The sequence below is a fragment of the Podarcis filfolensis genome, assembly GCF_964270895.1.
Source record: "Podarcis filfolensis genome assembly, chromosome: 11".
Classification (NCBI taxonomy): Eukaryota; Metazoa; Chordata; class Lepidosauria; order Squamata; family Lacertidae; genus Podarcis; species Podarcis filfolensis.
The window spans coordinates 28125843-28149884 of NC_139613.1; the positions used below are offsets into that span (position 1 = coordinate 28125843).

Consider the following 24042-nt stretch of genomic DNA (forward strand, 5'->3'; position numbering starts at 1 on the left):
CACTGGAGTCCAGAATAGCAGAGGGGAGAGCCTTCCATGGAGTAGTCAGTTTAATCGCTTCAGCATCTCATCTTTAAGTAATAAATTATAACTGATTGAGTAAGTTATGCTATGGTAAGGTATACACCTCTTCAGCTAATTGCCAGTTTGAATGGCTCTTGGAAATCAGATTGCTATACCCAGAAATACAAGAGATTTTTAAAAATGAAGTTTAACTGCCTTTTGCCTAGCACCTTCATGAATTAAAGTTTTACACCACAAATGTTGAAAGCACTGTTTTATTAACATTCAATAAATAAGTGTTCAACCTCCGCCCTGAAACAAAAGTAAACCAAGATTCCTGGCCTAAACTCCATTGCCAGCAATGGATACAGAACAGGCCCAACAGGTTAATAAATAATGCTCGTCTGCCGAGATTCGAAGCCACTCCACTGATTTCAAAACGGCCTATTTCAGAGTGGCTTGAAGACTTACATAGTAATCAGATAGCAGTTTATATTTTAGGACCAATTTACACTTTAAGAATAATTGTAGTACAGAACTCTTGGAATGCAGGTGGAAAAAATGCATGATTGAATATAGTTTTCTTGGAACCCAATGCACACTGAAAAATTAGGCTAGAATTGTATGCTAACCTTTCAAGGAGAATTCTTGAGTCCAGCCAGGAAATCTGCAATCAGTCACAATCCTCCCATATAAATTCTGTAGTAACAATTCTTAAAAGTGTATTACAGCTTTGAATATCATGGCAGTTTCTGAACATGCTACCTCAAGACTACAACAAGATGAATACTTAACCCTCAATAATGTCCTTCACAGAAGAAAATAAGGTTGTTAGAAAATCTTGGTTAATTTCATATAATAGTGAAGTGGTGAAGCATATCAATAATGCTCCCTCTTTTGCTACAAAAATTCTCAAAGGACTTTAACCATATACACAAGGCATTTTTTTTTTTTTGCATCAGTTCACACATTTCTATGAGATCCATGAAGAGTCCAAGAATAGATTAATGAATATATCAATTCACTGACTAGGTGGGTTAAAATGTCTTCCCTCATAAATTACCCACAAGTTCTGAAAGTTTAATATCAAAATCCATTCAACCAAGTCCTGGGCCAGTCACACGTTTTGTGTTTTAAAGAAAAATGAAAACATATAAACCAACCATGTATTGCAGATAACTAGCCAATACAGCAGTCTAAGAAATATACAAATAATTCAGCTTCCATTTTAGCATAAAATAAAAATCTATTTAACCAAGGTAATATTAAATGCTGAATGTCACTCTGCAGTTTCTCTAACCCAAGTCAGATCCTTTGGTGCATTTTTCTGTGTTTTAGGCTCCTGAAATTTTTCTGCAAACCTCTCTCTTGCTTTTTCCCAGTTCCTTCTGTTCTTGGTGCTGATGATCTGAACCTCTTCTGCAGATGTAGGAGTAGCTGAACCTAAGCCTGCATGCTTTCTGTGCAGCTGAAGTTTGATCTGCCAGACAATGAATTCTTATAAGCATAAATTCAACAAATAATATGCATGCAATAACTTTTAATATCTTGAAAAGCTGGAGAGAAGCACATAATGAGGAAACCTGAAAACTATGTTCTCATGATAAAGCCACCATCTGTGTATGTGTGATGCAACTGACACTTTCAGCAAAGCTTACCCCCAAAAATAAAAACAGAACATTATATAAAAAATAAGTCTAAACCTAAAAGAACAGTGGGATTAACAGGTAACAATATCAGTCACACTATTTTATTTTACTTCCAAATGCCCACTTATACAACCATTTTATTGACTGAAACAGCCGGTGACTTTTCTTGTACACAAACTGTAGTACCTTCAAATCTCAAAAGTATGTTTTTATTCAGGATAGCCATGAAAGAGTAGAAGAGGTCAAATAAATTATCTAGCTGAAGGTACACTTCACAAGCTAGAATATATACAGTGGTACCTCGGGTTAAGTACTTAATTTGTTCTGAAGGTCCGTTCTTAACCTGAAACTGTTCTTAACCTGAAGCACCACTTTAGCTAATGGGGCCTCCTGCTGCTGCCGCGCCGCCAGACCATGATTTCTGTTCTCATCCTGAAGCAAAGTTCTTAACCTGAAGCACTATTTCTGGGTTAGCGGCGTCTGTAACCTGAAGCGTATGTAACCTGAAGCGTATGTAACCTGAGGTACCACTGTACCTGCACCATAGTGACAGGTACTGGGGGGAATTCCAATATTTTCTGAGTGGAATGGCTCCAAGAAGAGTCCTGCTGATCAGACCAGAGGCCTGTCAGTCCAGCATTCTGCTCTTACAATGACCAGCCAGATGCCTAAGGGAAGTCCACAAGATTGACCGGAAATAGCATGAAAGCAATGATAGTTTGTGGCATGTGTGTGTGTGTGTAGACACACACTAGAGGAAATTCCCCACCAGTGAACTCAAACTTCCCCATAAGTAAAGTGCCCTTTGCAGTTCACTCAGCTTCTTTCTTTAATATAATGATATGGGTTCTTTTGATGAAATATTAATTGCACATTTGAATGACTATCATAGAATAGGACATAGATAGAAAAAGTGTCTGTAAAACTTCCCTCATATCCAAGCTTTCCCATTGTTGGGTGTTTGTGTGTTGCCTACCTCCACTCAAGCCTGTTTCCTAAAACAAACAGTAGCAGCAACCCTCTTCCCCTCTCATCTAGCACAATTTGCAAGGAAAAAATCTACTTCCTGTTTGGGCTCACCTGAACTGAGTGAAGTGGTTCGCTGAAACAAGGCCAAATCACAAGACACATCTGAAATAGTAACTGATGACCCCCATTTTACTACAATATGTATCTATCATTCATTGTGCATTAATAAAATAGGTTCAATAATCAAAACATACATCCCAGAAAACAAAAAAACCCATCAAAAACTACTAAAAGTAAGCAACCTCAGAAGTCCCACAAAGTTCAATGACACTTCAAATTGTGCATAGGATTGCAGTGTGAGTGTACTCCACAGCACAATCCTATTAAACAAGTATCATTCGTTTCAACAGGGTTTACTTCCAAGGAAGTGAAAATAGGATAGCAGCTTTAGTCTAAGCTTTGCCCAATTTATACATTGAAGTAGACCTACCGGATCCTTCATTCCGCCACCACTCTTTCCGAGCCCATCTCCTTTCTTCCATCCCATCTTCTCCAACATTTTGTGACCTTTGTTGCTATCACTAATTTCACTTTAAAAAAAAAAAGAACTTTTACATGGGAAGGAACTATTTACTTTTTTACACTTTGAGAGAAAACTGTTTCTCTTACAGCCAAAATAAGTGAAGATACAGTGGCCTTACTACAAATTGTCATTTTTTTGAAATGGTTCAGTGAAATCTGCTTATCCATAGTTTATATCAGGACCTAAATATGTTTCTGCATGGTAGACTATTTACTAACAATATAATACTAGCAAACTCATACCTGGCATTTGCTCAAGAATGCGAAGAAACAAAAAAATCAGTGCCATTTTGAAATTGGAGGCCAAGATCAATGCTGTTTTTAAAAGGTCCAGTTCACTATCTTGATTCAAATGGCATCCAATTGTATCCATACACAGACAAGAACCTGCTCTTTGATCTCAGAAACCATAATGCAAAACTGTCACTATACTCATTTTAGTGTCTGCTAAAAACATGCTTATTTAGACAAGCCTACTCAGATGCATAGAAATTTGATGTAATTTTAAAATAGGGTTGTTATTTTTTCTTAATTTTGTTCTATCTTTTTGTAAACCACTTTGAGGCTTTTTTTTACAATCAAGTTGTGTATATTTTTAAGTTAGTAAATAAAGTTTGATTACAATTATTTTAAGAGGTGTTCAAATGCACAGTGAATAGATAAACAACTTTCAAAAAAAGATAGTAAATGATATGTGGTTTAGAGAACTGGAAGTAAGCCATGTGAATAACTGCACTGCATGTGTGATAGGTTAACGCATTTCTAGAGATATATATACTCGCAGAAAACCAACCAACTAGCAACTTACACATGAACAGAGGCTGGAGCATCATCTCTGTGAAAGTTTCCTTCACTTCCAACTGTCTCACGGCGTTTTCCTGCTCTGTCTTTGTAGTTTGGGTTTTTTATAACTTTTTCATTTTCATATTCTGTATTCTTTAAAAAAAACAACAACCAATCAACCCCATGTTTGGAAACTTATTTGTTTCCAAACAATACATTTAACAATAAGGCACAGGCAATGGGAAAAACAACTCATACACATTTTAGGTGCATATTAAATACACTCAATTCCCAGCATATTATACTGTAGAGTTTGATGTAATTCTAGAAATATTCCATAGATTCCTTTAAAACCTTGCAGTATAGAAAAGGTGCAGATACGTGCAGTAAAAATGATTGGGACTTGAAACATCTTCCCTACAAGGTGAAATGACTAAGGGCTTCTTAACTGAGTGGGAAAAATGACAGCTAAGGGGGCAGGGGAACAATCTAGAAGATTGAGTTGTCTTCTCTTTGACAGTGTCGTCCCTGGTACAACTGCTGTAAAATTACCCTGAATACACAGGCTCAATGAATTCTACTCTTGTGTTTCATAAGACAATTCATTCCCATCTAACCAACACTTGTAACTTCTACAACTAAGAATATGATGCAGAATACAGTACAAATATTTTTAAAAAACCTGTATGTCCCCAAATCCAGTAATTTATCAGACAACTTTTGTTAAAAAGGAACTTACCTGCAAGCCATACTTAACACGAATTTGTTTTAATTCTTTTCTTCTAACCAATTCCTTCTCTTCTTTTGTCAGAACAGTGCAAACTGAAAGAGTACAAGAAGATGATTCAACTAAGTCAGCAGAGACCCACTGGCAGATGGGAATTCAACTAGAGGAATTTTTGTGTTATGCTAAGGCTAGTGTGCGAATTTACTTGTAGGCACAACAGCACTTTCAAAATATCTTATTGGCCATTTGAATTCAACTTCTAGGCATACCATGGATTCCCTATTATCTAAATTGGATGAGGAACCTTTCTAAATCTGAGGGCCATGTTAACTCACAGGTAACCTTCCAGGGGCTGTGCACTATTGGTGGATGTGGCCACACACACACGGCTCTCCAGCCTTCCTCCAGGCAAGCAAAGGGTATTATAACAGTTCAAAAATATATTCCAACTTGGTAAGTTTGCACACGAGTGCAGAGCAGGGCCAGTGAGAGATAGGGGAGGCCATCTATTTAGCTTCTGAACCTAAAGCTCCCCACCTCGATCTAAATAATGGATTATCTTCTTCAGCTTTGGGGGTTTGCAGTAAGTTTCATGTCAAACTGCCAGTCCCTACACTGCATATTGGGAGGTAGGGCACAGTTGATATATAGCTGTAAGAGTACTACGCTGAAGGTTGTCTGGTATCCTCATTCAGTACTGAGAAGTATATAAGCCAGTGATTAGTGCTTTCCTTCAAGCTTGCCTTTTCAGGACTAAGTACCTCTCTCCTCCCAGCACAGGAACATAGGAAGCTGTCTTATACAGAGCCAGTCGACTAGGTCATCTAGCTCAGCACTGTCTACACTGACTGTAGGTGGCTACCTATGGCTTCAGATGGGACATTCAAACTATACTTTAAGATGCTGAGGATTGAACCTGGACCATACGAATCCAAAGTAGGTGCTCTACTGCTGATCTATGGTCCTGCAAGCACCATGAGATGAAGTTCTCTCATTGCACTTGGGGCACCAGGAGCAAACTGCAGCTCTTTAATCGTTCCCAGCTGACCTTCACTTCTTTCAGCTGAAATGGGAGTTGCAGAAAAGTAGGATGGGGCTGAATGCTGCCCAGGTAGCTAACCCTTACCTAACCATTCTGAGTATCCAATTGGAAGATGGTGAGCTAAAACAAAAGATGAAATTATGAAGTCTGGAAACTTTTGCATCTTAGATTTAGTTTGCTTAATGGAGGCAAGACCACCTTTAGGCTGAAGGCAAATTTATTTTAAAAATGCTTCAGTAGTGTAAAAATAACAAAAACGTGTAGCCTTTTTCCAAGTTTAATCATTTGTTTATCTACTTCAACTTGGGATCAATCTTTTTCCTGGAAATTGACAGTGCATTAAAAAAACAAAACAAAACAAAACAAAACAAAACCCTCAAGCCATTTTTATCACTTACTTGAAGATGCACTTTTCTTATCAAGGCGAAGATGGGCTCTGACTTGCCCTGGTTCACATCCATCGCAGGTTTCACTCCCAGGGTGTATGTGAAAGGATAAAACCGTTTCCCCAATTTTCACTTCATCACCATGTTCCAGAACATGAGGTTCACTCTTTGTTTTAGGCTAGAAGGAAAAAAAGGGGGAAAGCTAGACTGCAGATAAGTGCTGATAAAAGGTTTCTGTACTGCTGCTTCAGAGAAAGATCAAGGGGATCACAAAGTGTGTACAAGCAGTAGCAGCATTATGGGGTGGGGGTGGGAAGGGCAGAAAGGATAAAAAGGGGAGTGGCAATTTCTAGTGATGGGTAAAGGGTAGACCAGGCAGCAGCACCTAATGGTTATGCTTACCTGTAAAATTTGATTTCCGTTAACCACAGTACCATTCTGACTGCCTTGATCCACAAGAACGTAACTTTGCAATTCGTTATCAAAGTATACTTCTGCATGAAACTGTTAAAAAATAAAGTGTTTTAATACAGAGCACATTTCACTAACACAGCATTAGGTTTAAAATGAAGTAACTGACAAGTTAAGATCTCTTTTTAAAGTCCTTAAAGAGTTAATTACCTTACTAACTCCAACCTCTGGAATCTGCAGTGTATGTTCCATATCTTTTTCTCTGTAAACAGAAGCAACAGTTACAAAGCCCACAAGGAGAAGTACTGTGAAAAGACGCCTTAAGGACTCAACTGTGCAATCTTATGCTATAACACTGAGCAGCACTCTGGCAGGACCTACCATCTATGCTTGCATACGGCTCTCCTTTTAAATTATATTTTACAGTCCAGTACCCCAAGCAGTGCTGGGTGGCTGGGTCTAGCCATCATTATAGTTTCTCACTGGAGGGATGCTACATGGGTGGCATTTTAAGAAATTAAAACAGCAGCTAGACTCAGCTAACCAGCGCTGCTTGTAAAGCTCTTTAGACCAAAATGCTAGACTACAAAAACTACAAATTTCTCTTAGTCATGCTGTCTTCAAACCAATTTAAATATGTAGTGAATATGGACTTTAGTGGTAGTCTTACCACTGAATGATCTAGTTCAGATATATTAAAATACTATTTATTGTACTGCACTAATTCCCAATACACAGTATTTTGCCTTTGGCAATACACAAAGTTCAACAGAATTCAATCACCACCCTAGTTTCTTATAGTGAACTGCCATGGCATCTATCCCTGGCATGCTACTATTCTAGGAGTCAAAGAGTATGATGAATTGATTTAAACAGAAAAATCGTGCTGTCTGATTGTAAGCCACTCAATTCAATCTGGTTCAATAGAATTGGCAATCTTATCAGCTAACATAAGCATGGATTTCTTTTGCATATTTTGTATTACCTTCCAATTGTGGCAGGTTTGACAGCTGTGATGATATACAGAGATCCCATTTGCAGTACTGGTGATCTAATCACAATCACTCTAATACAAGGGGGCCAAATCTTGTCTCCGCCTAAATCAATAAAAAATAAGCATCAGACAAATCAATGTCATATTTCCCCAATCACCCTTGATTTTCAAAAGTAGAGTTAAGACTGTAGGAACAGCCTGTTGGATCAGACTAATGCCCCACAGCATCTTATTCTCACAGTGGCCAACCACATGCATATGAGAAGCACTCTCCTGTCCTGCAGTTTCCAGCATCTGTTATTCAGAAGTGTGCTGCCTTTAAACATGGAGGCAGAAATAGCCAGCCTTGTGGCTAGTAACCATTGAGTTCAGCCAGTACATCAGTTAAACCAAAAAAGGGTTAATGTATCAAAACACTGTAAAAATTAACTGTACAAGCACATCTAGTAGAAAAACTTTTGACTAGCATATTTTCCCAAAGTTGGCCTTTTAAGAGCCCATAGATATCAACAGCCTGGTTATTCTGTTGTGCCAGGAAGTTTATCTTGGTAATAGACATTTAAATTAAAAAGTAGGCAGCATCAGGATAGTTACAATTATTTTTGCTAGCAGCCAAGGCCAGCAGACAGAACTCCCACTTCTTCTTAGAGTAGAAAGAAGGCTAGTGCTAAGTTTCCTAACTGATGCAATGACCATGTGCTGAATTAGTTGAAAGGGGCACTGAAGATAAGTCTTGCCACGAAGGAGACAGAGCTTTTGCAGCAACAGAGGAAGAAGACACTGGGGCTGTTCACAGAATCTGGATATTTAGCCAACTTGAATACTAAACTACATGACAGCTACTCCAGATGTGAACCTGGATACAGGCTCTAAGATGAAGAGAAAGGTCCTACTACTTGCCACTGTGGGAAGCACAAGGACAAACTAATAACCAGTGCTTGCCAAGTGGTATTCAATGATACCAACAAAAGAACGAAGGGCGCCTAGACTCCTATATACAGGGGACACTGTATTGCTCCCAGTATCTGGAATATTCCTAGACCAAAAAGAACAAAACTTTCTTAACATCAAACTATGAAAATAAAATATTGATTAGTCGAGGGGGGTGTCTGTTTCAGAAGCAATGCCATATAAACAGCTTCTTAACCAACCAGCTATGCAGGTGTACATTTTTATACACACATGAATAAGAGTAAGCATCTGAAGAAAAACACTAATTTCTGAACGTAACATTAGTGTCCCTCCACTTTACACATACAATATTTTCAAGTAAGAAGTCTAAATAGATCCATGTAAGCAGCAACGTCATGAAGTATCTTCATCTGACAGCTTTTATAGTGATAAGATACAGCTTTTACAGTTATCCATACTTAGTTGCAACATCTGAAGACTAGAAACGGAGAGATCAAGACAACTTTTGCCATTTTGCTGAAGATCTATAGCATTCAAACTTGTAGGTTTCAATTTTTGATATTATCCATTTTTGCTTGTTCCCCAAACTATACATATTTAAGGATACTTTGTAAAAACCCAGGATTCACCTTCACTGTCAGTGTCTTCTGAATTTACAGTTTCTTCACTTGTTACTTCATCTTCACTGCTATAGTCCTCCTCTTCAGAGTCTGTAATTTCCCCTTCTTCAGGCTCACTCTCTGTCTCTGTTTTACTGTCCTCTATCACAGCAGTACATTGTGTGTTCTCAAAACGTAAATTGGCGCCAGTTGTGGTAATTGATTCTTTGGCTGATAGGCTGTTTCTTGTATCAGTGTCCACCTTAGCCTTTTTCAGATTTGGACGTTTTTCTTCTTCTGGAGAACTAAGCTCATTGGTGGTAAAAAGGCAATTCAGATTGCTGGATGATTTCTGCTCATCTGTTTTCAAGTCCTGAAGAAGATTGAATGAAAATCAAACTTGAGGAATGATAATAACGTTGTTCTTTTAATGACTGGATTCTTTTAAGGCACAAGATGCAAAATCTGTAAGCAAGCAAGCAAGCTAGTACTGTAATGGGAAATAGAAAAATCATTTGGTATCTGATCAATTTTAACCATTCTAAGATATCATGACTAAAGGTCCTCTTCCAATCTTCAAACCCCTTCATTAACTTTTCAGAGTTTCTGTCTTTACTTAAAATAAAAAAGGCAAAGGATGCTATCCATTCTAGACATTCATTTGCGGAGGTTTCTATATTTTTTCCTCTTTCCCCCTTTCCCAGTTAAAAAACCCTGTGTTCCAAACTTCCTTTCTTTGTTCTAAGCTACTTGCTTCAGTGCTCTTGTACTGCACTAGCCAGCAAACCAACCAACTAACTATTACTTTCAGATTGTGACAGGAAACACCGAGGAACAGTAACAATATATTTCTCCAAATAGCTGTCCATTCCTTTTCATAGAAGAGAGTGTATGCCTGGCATGGACCTCCAACGTGATGAACTAGCCAGACAGAAAGCAAGCAGACCAGTTGCTCCTTCAGAATAGTGGATCTGCTGTTGACTTTCCTTGGGCTAGATTTGTTTGGGAGGGAGAACGAGATTGCCAACCTTCTTTTAATTCTTGATCACTGTTCTGTACACAGGCACCTAGCGTTTGAACTAGCTCCTTGATATAGGGAAGTTTTTCTTCTTCCCTTCAAATGCTGTTCACGAACTATGCAGGCTAGCTCCTCATCTCATAGGGAGATTGCATTTGGGGATCACTTGCTCCTTTCACATGTCTGTACTTTACAAATCCCTAGCCTGGAAAACTAAGTCATACAGTGCTCAAGCCCCCTCAAGGGGGCCAATGATCTAGCTCAGCCCCAGACATCATGGCATTACACTAGTGTAAATATTTAGGATAAAAGCATTTCACTCTCACACACCAACATTTGCAGATTATTTAAACCAATTTTTTTCTTATTCAAAATTAGAAAAAGTACTATACAAGTATGCTAGTATCTGAATCATCCCAGTTTTAAGGTGGGAAATCCACACAACACTTAATACTAAGGTCCTATCACCAATACTCGTCAATATCCTATCAGTAGAAATGTTCCTTTACAGTTCAAACAGTGCTCTATGTACAACTATTTGTACACTCTCATCCACTGCCACACACTGCAACAGAACTGTAAACACAGCTATCAAACGACTACATTTCTGCAATTTTGCAGTATCGATAGGCATATCCAAATAATACACAACACAAACCATCTTTTCACAAAATACTGCATTATTTAAGACCAGCTACTTAATCAATACATTTTCAGTTTTCTCCCTCAGCCCAACAGTTTGGTGATTATTCCCAAATGTATCAGCATCAATGACCTGATCTGTACTGGGATGAATGCTACCATTCATCCCAGGCATATAAAACAAAAGCCAGTTACTATCTCTCCTCCATAAGCATGAGATGAACTGAACATCTCTTAGGATAATATGTGTCCTCTCCCCCAAACTAACTAAATTAATTTCAATAGCAACAAATGTATGGTTCTACACTTAGGCAGGAAGAACCAGCTGCACAAATATAAGATATGGGGCACCTGGCTTGCCAGTAGTGCACGTGAAAAGGATCTAGGGGTCTTAGTAGACCATAAGCCAAATCTGAGTCCACACTGTGATGCAGCAGCAAAAAAAACCCCCACTAATGCTATTCTAGGCTGCATCAACAGAGTTTAGTGTTCCGATCAAGGGAAGTCCTGTTATATTTTGCCTTTGTCAGAGCACATCTGGAATACCGTGTCCAGTTCTGGCCACCATAATTTAAGAAGGATATTGACAAGCTGGGAGATGTGCAGAGGAGGGCAACCAATATGATAAAGGACCTGGAAACCAAGCCTTATGAGAAATGGTTGAGAGGATTTGGTATGTTTAGCCTGGTGAAGAGAAGACTGAGAGGAGATAGGATAGCCATCTTCAAATATCTAAAGGGCTGTCACATGGAGAAAGCTTGTTCTCTCCTGTTTCAGAGGCTAGGACCTGAACCAATGGATTCAAGTTACAAGAAAGGAGATTCCGACTAGTGGAACAGATTTCCATGACAGGTGGTGGACTGTCCTTCCTTGGATGTTTTTAAACAGTGTTCGGATGGCCATTTGTCATGTATAATCAAGCTGAGAATCATGCCTTGCAGGCGATTGGACTAGATGACCCTTGGGATCCCTTCCAATTCTACAATTCTATGACTCTATTATTCCTTTTCTTATTTTCCCTTAAGCTTCATTTATTTATTAGATTTCTCTCAACATGTCATTCAAGAAACCCAAATATATAATATTTCTCTCTGCTTAACATACAAAAACAAGTAACACTAAAACACAAAACACTTCTCATATTCTCAGATAATTAATCTGCCTGCAATATTTCCTGTTATCACAGAAAGGAAAGCAAGCCAAGATTAACAGTGGACTACATGGAAATTAAAAATGCTTCTTTAAAAAAATTAAACAATTACAAATATTCTTCTTTACCATTCAGACTTGTAGTAGAATAAATACAACTCATGAACTATCAAGCCATTCTCTAAACTTATTACACACAAAATTTCTCTGAAAATGGAAGTTCAATCAGATATCTGAACACATTTTACAACAAAATATATATATTGTTGAGAATGAACAAATAGTCATACATAAGGATAAATGAAGCTTTCTAGATTCATAGAGCTATGGTCCATGTGAGATCTGCTGTGTTAGATGTTTTTGCTGCTGTACTAGGAACAAAATATTTTGGAAAAAACTTATCCAAGTAGTTCTCAGAGATGGACTTGTACAGATTTTTGCTACAAGCAGATGATGGCTAATATGTCCAATACAGTTTGCCATTTGAAAACCCCCAATGCATAATGTGCCTGCCATCCCTGCACTAGCCTATTTTGCTTGCTGCTCCACTTCATCATTCCTGCTGCAAGCACCACAGTCATTTCCCAATTGTAGCAAAATCTGAAGTGAAAGAGAATTTGCAACCCCTGTGGAGTGGCATTTCATTTCGAAATGGTGAATATATAGAGAAAAAGAAGTGCATGTAGCTAGGGAAATAGGAGCGTGTAAGCAACTGGGGAAGGTGAACAGTTAAGAGGAGCCTGTGTGAGTGGTAAAGAGGGCCATTCTCCCCACATTATTTCAAGCAAAGTGGACTCATTTAAATCAAAGCGCTTTAAATTATGCAAATTGCCAAGAAAAAGATATAAATTTAAATAAAGATTCCCATTTAAAATGCACATATTTCCTTAAAAAATGCCGAGCAAGCATTCCTTCTATCTTCTGTTTCCCACAGTTAAATGATACTGGTGTGCAACTAAATAAATCTTTTTATGTAATCTAAAGGAATAATATAAAACCACTGGCCATGTGCTCCACACATCTCTCGTACTGTAGAATTATGTCTATTTATAGATAAGGCATGTCTGCATGCAAGGATACTAATGGAGATCACTTACTTGAAGGCTAAGGCTTCCATCCTATGTACCCTTATTTGGAAACAAGTCCCAATGAATGAAGTGAAATTTACATCTGAACCAGCATGTATAAGATGGGCTGCAACAAGTATCAAGAACTTTTCAGTTTTGCCTCTGGGCAAAATAGTCTTTCCTCATCTGTTTAGTTGGTAGAACCAAAAATATTAAGTTTCTTCACTGAAAATACTGCAGAGCTCAGGATGAGATCGTAAGGACTCAGTAGTGCATCTTGGTGAAATAACGGATGGTAATTCCACCTAGATACTGTGATGCCTTGCTAGTTCCTGACTCCAAGAATATAAATACATGACCTGTCCGATGACTGAAGATGTGTTTCCTGCACTTCTCTTATTACGAAGAAATAGAACCCTGCATAAGAGGGCCATAAATCCAATTTTATGAGATTATATGTTTAGATTTATTTCATTTTATACTAGGTTATTTTAATAAACTTACTATACCTGAAACTTAACTTAAAACAAATGAATCATTGATTGTTATTTAGCATGTCTAAGGCAGAAAGAACCCCTATTTAATCACAGCATATGTGTGTAAATTAGAATTGATCTTAAATTATATCTTCATGTAATTAATTGTTTTAATGGTGCTTTAAGATCAACTTTAAACATCATCAGACTGATGCGTTTGGTATCATAACTCTACCTTCACTAGAAGTTGCCAATCCAGAAGATGAAATCTTCAGATTAGCCATGGTTTCTGTCAACTGATGTACCTAAAGATGAACAGTAGCAAACAGTAAACAATACAGTGCAAAAATGAAGTATGTGTTGAGAGTACTATGGAAATATATTACCTCTGGACAAATTGCTTCCAAATTCTGCATATTTCAATTTCCTTAACACAACAAAAAGATCAAATGCTACCATGTCCTTCTCTCACACATGTATGCATGGAAGGTACAAAGCTACAGAAACATGATATACTTTGCAGCCAGGACACTTTCAGTTTTAAGACTTATGCACAGATGCAGAAATTCAGAAGTCTATCCCAACACAAGGCCACAAGGGTGTCCTTGAGGCAGATGTGGTAGCTATCTCCTTACTCAGTGCAACAGCAATGACTGGCAGTATGTGATCCCTGCCTAGGGGACATGTAGAGAACATCAGCAGAGAGGGTGACTTCTTGCATCCTCCAGTACACTGCTGCCTGGAAATTAACTGCTGACTCTCCCCATTTTCTAGACACCTGCTCAAACCCTGGCTTCAGGGTTCAGTAAATCACTGTTTGCATCATTACAGCTAAACCCTTCGCCAACATCACGGCACCAACAGTATCACACAGCCTTCCTGCTTTTCAGCTTGAAGATGGGAAATGAGCTGCAGCAATGGTGTGCTGAAGTTTAACAGTTACCCAATATAGCCCACTGCTCAGTATAAAATGTTGTATCACTTTGGTGAGTGGCAAGTGTTGCAAGTGAAAGGAGTCAAAATATTACCATTGCCATGCGATCTAAGAGATCCACGGATTGGTTTGGCAGCCAATCATTTCCAAGCAGCCAGCTTTAAGGTCTAAATAGAGTATTATACTCAGCACCCGCTGCTGACATACATTCCTGTCAAAAAGAGATTCAGGGTATCTCCCCAACAACTGGTATGCTGCCTTTAATTCTGGAGGTAGAATAGAGCCATCATGTGGCTTTTATTGCATGCTGAAGATGCATCTCTTTACCCTGGTCTTTGACAGCTGAGATATATGTCAAAGACCCAACTTTTTAATTCATTCTAAACTCTATTTTGGGTTCTGCATTTTGTATTGGGTTTACGTGGTTTAAAAATTCATCTTTTGTTTTCCTGTAACTCACCCTAGGACCTCATGTCAGTCTGGAAAGCTTAAAAATGCTTATCAACTGGTAGGCAAGGCTAGTCTAGAATAGGCCTGCAGAGGAGTTGAGGAGGACAGTTTTATTTTCCTCTCTTCTGATATTGTTATCTGTTCCATTTCTCCCATTCTCCTCCCTCCTCTGAGAAAATGAGCAAACGGCAGTGGATGAAGAAATTCATAGTCACAATAAAATTATCTATCAACTTAATCAGCCTGTACAAGCCTTTTCTCCCCTCACCCACCAACTTCCCTCTTTAACGTATTGAGTAAATGTAAGTGCCCTTAACAGCACAATCCAGAAACAAGTCCCACAGAGTTCAGTGAGACTTACACTGAAGTAACTGGGAATAGGTTGGAGAAAGGATCTCAAGTTGACACAGCTTGATTTTGACCAGCCAGCAACTTACAGATCCTGCCTGCTCTCATGCACAATAAAAGAAAGCGAAAAGATAAGAAAAATACATCACTCAGTCATGAGACACAACTAAACTGAAGTGTACTTTGCTGCATGGGAACCATTTTCTCATACAGCATCAGAGTAGTTTGCTGGTTTTTTTAATATCGTGTCTGTAGAGGTGAAGACAAGTCACTTCTATCTACAGTTATAGAACCTAACAGCATTGGCAGCTTGATGTACCAAGGGCTGATAGCCATTTATCAATTCAATCTTTCTGTTTAGTTAAGCATGGCTTCCTAGAGTGGCACTTTATCCACTCAGTCTGATTTTCTATTCTCTAAGGCATGTATATTTGGGATGGACACAGTTAACTGGGAATAGGTTAAGCATAGGGAAAGAGGGAGGATTGTTCTGTTTGGCAAGATGAAATATATACACTGATAGAACATTAAATGAAGCACAAAGTTGTATTCCTTCCTAAGAATGTATTAATGACCAATTTTTAGCAATTGTTTTACCAAATTATAATGGATATAGTAACTAACTGCTACAAATTTTATTTCTCACATCATGCATAATCCATTTATATAGTACAAATCAATCCCCATGTAGAAAATAAGAGAATTTTACTGTCATTCTGAGCCATTTAGAATGCATACTGTATAAACGTTTCTCTTAAACATGCTCCATACTTACCTGACCTTAGAAAGATGCTAATTTTGATAAAAATGCATCATCAATCACATTTTTATTTACTAAAATGTAATTTGTTGTGAAGATACCTTAAGCTCATTCGCCCTAGGCCATTCTGCATCTTTCCTCTTCTTTTTGCCTTTCCTGTCTTTGCTATACTGAGCAGTTGCTGTTTCATAAGACTGTAGATCCACTCGTGAATGGAACTGATATCGGCCACTTTCAACATCACAATAGTAATAAATTCCAGTATTTGGATCATAATATAGTTGGTTTTCCTTTAATGAAACAAGAACAGCAAATCGCTTAAAATTAAATAAAGCAGGTTGTATACTAACATAGCAAAATCATAAATTAAAATATGGAAAAGCTTAGAAAGGGAACAGTAAATTAGCAGGAACAAAAGCAAATTTAAATAAGCAATGGCTACAAAGGCTTCAGTATATCAACTATATATTCAACTAAATCCTTGCATGGGTAGAACTACTCCCATTTGCACAACATGACTTCTCCCATATCCACACCATTCCCTTATTTGTTCTTCAGGGTTGGGGGAACACTCAGAACAAATTCAGGGGACATGCAGGCAAATAGAGAATAGTCCCATTGTGCAAGTCAAATTTGTTCTGCTCACATAAGGATTTACTTAGCACCATGTCAAATACAACCTTGAGAATTTAACAATCCTATAGATATGCATATCCATTTAAAAGAATGGTAAACTCTGTATTCCAGGCCATCAAGATAATTAAAATATATAGGTAAGCAAGACTACTGAATAACTTCTGGCATGCATAAATTTCTTCTGCTTCAGCTCAACTACAAAACTACCTCCGGCAAAAGGATGGAAGGATGAATTTAAAAACAAGATGAATGTGTTTAAAGCACACTGATCCAAGCACAGAAACATGTCTAACTTTAAACAATGCTTCAGTCAACCCAGACTTTGAGAATGAAAAACAATGCATATTTTAAAAATGTGTGAAGGGTAATCTTTAACTTACTGTAACTGACTACAAGGGATTCCAAAATGGACATACAAATACCATCTTATTCATTCATTAATTAGTCTCATATTAGAAGGGCTAGGTATAAATGGCTGTGATTGATTCACTGTGCATAAGTGCAGATCTGCTAATTCATATACAGGGTGGCCCAAAAGTAGGTACACAGAAACAGGTATACAGTTGAATCAGTGAAATTAATCACAACAGATTATATTGGTACATATAACTGACACACAACAATGTGGCAGTTAAATTTCAGGCTGGCAGTTGGAAATAATAGTGGAGTCAGATAAAAGGATTAGCTTTCTTTACTGATATTGTGAATTTTGACAGTGAACTTGAGTCAAGAACAAAGATAGTGGGCCACCCTACAAACACGTACAACTGCAGATACCATTTGCCTATGATCAACACATTTTGAATGAGCTGCATCATTCCAAAATATATTGCTCACTGCTTTGTGGAATAGGAGGCATACAATTAGGTGTGTACTGGATTCTAACACACACCAAACCAAGTTGGGATGCCTCAGAAGGATTTTGGAGTTGCACAAGGGGAAGTGGGATTTATACAAAGCTCTGCAAATCAAATCAAATCTAAGCACTTTGTGCTGCCTTGGCAAACCAGACATTAAAAACATGCAGCAGACAAGTGTCTGCTAAGGAAAACACCAGGATTTTTTTGAGGGGGTGGGGTGGGGAAGGCATGGAACAACTTTATAAGATCAATATCTACCGGTAGTTTAAGGAAAACTGCAGGATCAGGAGATGGGAGAGCTCCTTTGTGACATACAGGTCTTATTTGTAATCAGAGTGAATGATTTTGGTATTTACATGAACGTTACCTATTACATTAAGAAAAAGCTATTCACAGCCAAGAAAATATTTTTCAAGAGAAAAACTATCAACAAATCCATTATTAGTTTAAATTTGTTATTTATATTGAGGAGTATGAGATTATTTTATATGAAGTAAGCAACAAATCAAATATTTACCGAGTTATAATAGAATCCAGTGCTGTGGTCATAATATAATCCGGTGGTTTCATCATATATAAATCCTGTTTGTGACACAGCAGCCTCTGCAGCAGCCCTCAAGTTTTCTGCTAATGTACCTTCTGTTAATAGAGGCTCTTCTGGTTTCTAAGATTATGAAAGACAACATAAAGAGGATATTTATGTAGCACTTTGAAACACACAGTCTTAATTTTGTTTCTACCCATAGCAACCCTGAGGTACACTGCTATTATATCATCCCACAGATGGGGAATAGAAGCTCAAAATAGTGAACTGCTCAAAAAAAGTCCCTGACTAAGCCAACATCCAATTTCGGCTCTAACACTATCCACTGGAATATACTTGTTTATATAAATAGGTAATCCTACTTAGGTTTTCCCCACATTGTAAATTATAAGGGTAAAAGTCAATCAAATGTGAGTATCATTCCATTTGTTTTAATCATTCCATTTGCACTGTTCTACATGAAAGTTAATGCAGTTAAGGAATCACATTAATAAAGCTAGTTCTTGTACAAAAAGAGTTACTGATTTAACTGAGGTTCTAGTTATAAAGCAGAACAAAGCATACTTTGTATGTATACAGCACTTAATACCACTTAATACCAAGTCATTAAGAAATAAAAATCCAACAATTGAAACTAGATTGTTGTTTCTGTACACAATCCTCTGCATAAAGATAGTAGCAATCATTTGTGCTGTGGGAAAACCAAGGGAACCAAGTCAAAGGATCTTGAGAAGAAGAGTTTGGATTTGATATCCCGCTTTATCACTACCCGAAGGAGTCTCAAAGTGGCCAACATTCTCCTTTCCCTTTCTCTCCCACAACAAACACTCTGTGAGGTGAGTGGGGCTGAGAGACTTCAAAGAAGTGTGACTAGCCCAAGGTCACCCAGCAGCTGCATGTGGAGGAGTGGAGACGCGAACCCGGTTCCCCAGATTACGAGTCTACCGCTCTTAACCACTACACCACACTGGCTCTTAAGGACAGGGAATGGCTTTGTTCTCTAGTGATAGTACGTATATGAATGAAACCCACTCTAGTTGTTTTATTTTTTTTTTTATAATATATTTATTAAAGTTTTCAAATAAAGCATATATTAGATAAGCACTTATCATTGTCCATTTAACATCTCTCAATTGTTACATGGGACTCCCCCACACCTCCCGCATACACTTACATCATTATTAAATTAGTTTCAAACAAATTATCATTTAATTCATCTTAATTAATAATCTTAATTTGGTTTGACATATAATTCAACCTTAAATCTAATTTAATGGTAGACAATTGTCTGCACTGGCATCCAATTCAGCACTCAACCAAATTACAATATTTTTGTAAATAAATCTTAAATTTCCTCCAGTCTTCTTCCATCCTTTCTTCTCCCTGGTCTCGAATTCTGCCGGTCATCTCGGCTAATTGCATATAGTCCATCAGTTGCATCTGCCATTCTTCCACAGTGGGTAGCTCCTGAGTTTTCCAATTCTTGGCAATTAATATTCTTGCTGCTGTTGTTGCGTACAAAAAGAATGTTCTGTCCTCTTTTAACACACTCTGGCCGACAATACCCAGGAGAAAGGCCTCTGATTTCTTAGTGAAGGTGTATTTAAACACCTTTTTTAATTCATTATATATCTTCTCCCAAAAGGCCTTCACTCTAGGGCAGGTCCACCAGAGGTGAAAAAATGTTCCTTCATTTTCCTTACATTTCCAACATTTGCTATCAGACGAATGGTATATTTTAGCCAGTTTAACAGGGGTCATGTACCATCTATACATCATTTTCATCACATTTTCCTTCAACGCATTACATGCAGTGAAGTTCAGCCCAGAGGTCCACAACCTTTCCCAATCTTCAAACATAATATTATACCCAATATCCTGCGCCCATTTTATCATTGTTGATTTTACCATTTCGTCATGTGTGTTCCATTTCAGCAGCAAGTTATACATTCTTGAAAGTACCTTAGTCTTAGGTTCTAACAGTTCAGTTTCTAACTTTGACTTTTCCACTTGGAATCCTAGCTTTTTGTCATTTTTAAACACTTCTTTAATCTGAGCATAGTGTAACCAGTCTCGCACTTTGCCACTCTAGTTGTTTTAAACCATTTTTAATGTTGTGTTTATATTGCTATGGCTTGCCCTTGGACTTTCTGATGAAGAGTGGGTAATAATTCTAATAATACTACTAGAAAAGTTGAGAAACACTCAGCTCACCTGCATGTTATGAACCACAGCATCCTGTTTTCCAACCTCGCAATGCTCTGTGCCATTAACATCTGGCTGATCACCTAATTGTAACTGATCTGCACAATCAGAGTTTGATCCTTCATTATCATAACTTGGCTGTATTTGTGCTCCATTTAGCTCATGAGGATCAGAACTATTATAATAATAATTATGAAAATAGTAATAGCCTGCAAAAAGTTAGGAAATAAATGTATTAGCAATGCTGTTTTGATTTGATATTGTACAGTACAGTATGTGGAAGTTGGATTTATAACAGTACATCTTATCTATATTTGTCAAGCATGCCAAAAGGATAACAAAACCTTACAATTCATATTATTTTTGTACAACTGCTTAGATATATATATATTAATATATTAAGTAGTTTATAAATTAAATAATCAAAAAGCAAATCAAATATTTACATATGCTTAACTTTGCACTTCTTGCAAGTAATGCTATTGTTACTTTCATTAACAGCTAAATCCCCACAGAAGATTAAGCACCACCACCTTAGGATTTATATAAGCATCTTTGCCTCAAAGGTCATGCAAATAATAATGTTAAGTGTCTAGAAATTCCAAAGTAGATGAGATAATGACGCAAGGCAACCAAGCCTTAAAAAAAGAGATTTCCATTTAATGTATATAACTAAATAGCACCAAAGCATGTCAGGATTTATTTTTTTTAAGTGTAAAGAATTTGGATTAACACTTCCCCATCTGTTTGGTGACACACAAATGAGACCTACAACTGAGTCAGGAGTTTGCATAAAGGGGGTGTTTTTGTATTTGATGAAGGATGTAAGCTGACTTAAGTATTTCTTTAGAGACAGAAAAAATGTGGGTATAAAATGATCCAAAATAAATCAACCAACCAAGTAATTTATATCTGAAATATAAATGGGAAATGTTTTAAAATACAAATAGATACACCTGGAATTTACCTCTTTTTAAGGTGGAAAATTCCACCTCTTTTTTATTTCATTAAAACTCCTTTCACTTTTTTCAAACAATGGGATTAATGCAATGGACAGGAATCATTTATCTGTTAGATTATTTTAGCCTAATAAAATGGGTTCGAGACCACGAAAGCTGCATGTCCCTTTAGACTGTTTTTGCTGCAAGAAACTAACACGGCTACCCCTTTGAAAATTATTTTAATTACTGACGTTGCACCATTTGCTATTTACCTTCATGTGACCATTCAGCAGCATCTTCGGTTTGCACTTCTACATTGGATGTTGCCTTCTCATATCTTTCTCCGTCACTGATTTTCTTGAGTTCTTCAATCTACAAAACAGGATAATTATGTTGCTGGTTCAACTTGTAAGTACAAAATGTTGCAAACCGGAGTGCTCCACCTCAGGCAGAGGTCGGCAACCTAAGGCCCATGGGCTGGAAGCGGCCCATGAGGGTCACTTAACTGGCCCATGAGCCACCCCCGAACCGAGCTGCCCGCTTGGCGAGTCCCTGCGCACTACGCTAAACTGGCACAGCGCGGCAACTCTCTTTCGCGGCTCCGGAAATTGCTTCTGTGCATGCACATGCCAGAAATCGTGCCTAAGCATGTCCACAGCGCTGGAAATTGCTTCTGCGCATGCCCAGATGCCGAAAATCGCTTCTGTGCAGGCACGATTTCCAGCATCTGGGCATGCGCAGAAGCGATTTCTGGCACCGTGGACATGTGCAGACGTGATTTCTGGTGTTGCACTGCACTGGCCTGGCCCATGGAGGATCTCCGCGGGAGTGATCCAGCACATGCCCAGTAAGCCTTGCCAACCCCTGACCTCAGGATTCTAGCCAGCCATGCTCTCCTCCCAGATACTATAAGCAGTTTAGGAAGTTTTCTCCAGGGGTCCTAAAGGCCACCAAGCTTGCTAAATCCTCCTTGGGCTGTGGAGTTGACTCCCCTTTACACACTGTATTTCTGCATACACCATGATCTACAGAATCATGCCGATATCTCCCTCTTGTTTCTCAGTGTCTAGACTCCAATCCTGTTTGCACTCAACCACCTGCTTGCTCTTAGCGGGACTGACCCATGAATTTCATTAGGATTAGCAGTGTGCCTTAAGAAAAGCCTGAATGATCCATTACTAATCCTAGGCTTTGTGGAACTTCCTTTATCAGTAAAGGGTTGTGAAAAAAATACATATCATGTGAGTAACACAATGAGTTGGAAACCAAGTGAATTATAACATTTATGGTTATCTCTTCTTGCACAAAGCCAGGGAAAGCAGTCGCCAATATTGGAGCATTAACACCATGGGTAGGCAAACTAAGGCCCAGATGCGGCCCAATCGCCTTCTGAATCCAGCCCGCGGACAGTCCGGGAATCAGTGTGTTTTTACATGAGTAGAACGTGTCCTTTTATTTAAAATGCATCTCTGGGTTATTTGTGGGGCATGAGAATTTGTTCATTCCCCCTCCCCCAAATATAGCCTGGCCCCCCACAAGGTCTGAGGGACAGTGGCCCGCCCCCTGGCTGAAAGAGTTTGTTGACCCCTGATTAACACGGTCAAATACAGTGGTACCTGGGGTTACATACGCTTCAGGTTACAGACTCCACTAACCCAGAAATAGTACCTTGGGTTAAGAACTTTGCTTCAGGATGAGAACAGAAATCGTGCTCTGGCGGAGCGGCAGCAGCAGGAGGCCCAATTAGCTAAAGTGGTGCTTCAGGTTAAGAACAGTTTAATATTAATAAAAAAAGAACGGACCTCTGGAACGAATTAAGTACTTAACCCGAAGTACCACTGTACTTCAAAAGCGGGAGCAGGGAAGGAAACCATGTAAGCTGCTGTGCCTTGGTGAAAGAAAGGAGGAAGTGAGGGATATAGCTATTAATGATAAATTAACATGTGTCGTTATGGTAAACCAGGGAATATGCAGAAGAAATGATTTTGAGGAGATATGGAAGGTGTCTGTAGAATTTGTACTGTAAAAACAGAAAGGGGTCAAACCATCGCAAGAGGTGTTGAAATTTTGGGAGGTTGGATAGTGACCATGGAATGGTCTCAGTGTTGGAGTGCACATTTTTACTCTTATTTATGATTATTACTTTGTAAAAATAAATAAATAAACAGAAAGAAAGAAAGAAAGAAAGAAAGAAGAAAGAAATGTAATAAATCAAAGCATCCAGGTGCTTAGGAAGGCCGGCGTTCCTCCTGGTGAGGCTCCTATACCTTCTAACAGGTGAGAGACAAGGAAGTCAGCAGTGAGCCTAAGCGGCCCAGGCTGGAAGCGGAGCAACCGCCTGTCCCCAGAGCAGCAGAGCCCTTGAACCCAAAGGCCGTTGCGGGGCGACCTTATCCCGGAGGTTTCCCCGCCTGGCCCCCGACCCCCTGAGGCGAGAGGGCCGCCCCTACCCGTCTCCGTAACTTGGCGGCGCTGGCCTGGGCTTTGAGGCGCAGCTTCTTCTCCCGCTCCAGGCGGCTCTGGCAGGCGCCCAGCTCCGACTCCAGCGCAGCCACTTTCCCCCGCAGGGTCGCCACCTCGTCGCCTGGCGGTCCCGGGGCTTCGGCCATCCTTCGGCTTCCACTGACCCCAGCCTGGCCGCCGCCTCCTCCTCAACGGCCGAGGCAGGGACGCAAACGCAGCGGCCGAGCGAAGCGAGCCCAGCGACCGTAACGGCTGCTCCTCAGCGCCCGCGACCCGTCGGCGCCCCTCGCAGCCATGGCAGCGGCCGCGCGGACAGGCCCCGCCCCCTTTTGCCCCCACCCCCCCCTTCGCCCCGCCGCTTTCTTAATGGGAGACCGGCTGAGGAGCGGGGAAAGAGTGGAAAACTTTTTCTTCGGGGCATGCAAGTGACCCGGATCTCGTTTTCATGAAAACAGGAAGTGACGCCAATTGAGCGGGGGGGGGGGAGGGAGC

At 39.1% G+C, this 24042-nt stretch overlaps 1 protein-coding gene across 2 annotated transcripts; it reads right to left on the reverse strand.

Annotated features, from left to right (window-relative positions):
* Positions 1-262: 262 nt before the first annotated feature.
* AGGF1 (angiogenic factor with G-patch and FHA domains 1) lies at positions 263-24005 on the reverse strand. 2 transcript variants are annotated; one of them, XM_083576150.1, is made up of 14 exons: positions 23538-24005; positions 21360-21459; positions 20156-20355; positions 17915-18061; positions 16003-16191; positions 9088-9430; positions 7538-7649; positions 6763-6814; positions 6544-6645; positions 6154-6319; positions 4726-4808; positions 4012-4139; positions 3112-3211; positions 263-1483 (listed from the first exon to the last, which is right to left on the reverse strand). In XM_083576150.1, exons 1-14 carry the CDS (start codon positions 23694-23696, stop codon positions 1283-1285), a joined length of 2082 nt encoding a protein of 693 aa, XP_083432276.1. In that variant the 5' UTR covers positions 23697-24005; the 3' UTR covers positions 263-1282. The 2 variants fall into 2 exon arrangements, with proteins under 2 accessions (XP_083432276.1, XP_083432277.1); XM_083576151.1 differs by lacking the exon at positions 9088-9430 and adding an exon at positions 13645-13714.
* Between the last annotated feature and the right edge of the window lie 37 nt (positions 24006-24042).

Bases quoted from the DNA above. Each gene is read 5' to 3' on its own strand.
- AGGF1 (XM_083576150.1), bottom strand. From the start codon at position 23,696: ATGGCCGAAGCCCCGGGACCGCCAGGCGACGAGGTGGCGACCCTGCGG. The intron at 16,192-17,914 runs GTAAATATTTGA...GTTTCATTAAAG, and splicing joins CTGGATTCTATTATAACTCG to GAAAACCAACTATATTATGA. The intron at 7,650-9,087 runs GTGAATCCTGGG...TTATTGATTTAG, and splicing joins AGAAGACACTGACAGTGAAG to GCGGAGACAAGATTTGGCCC.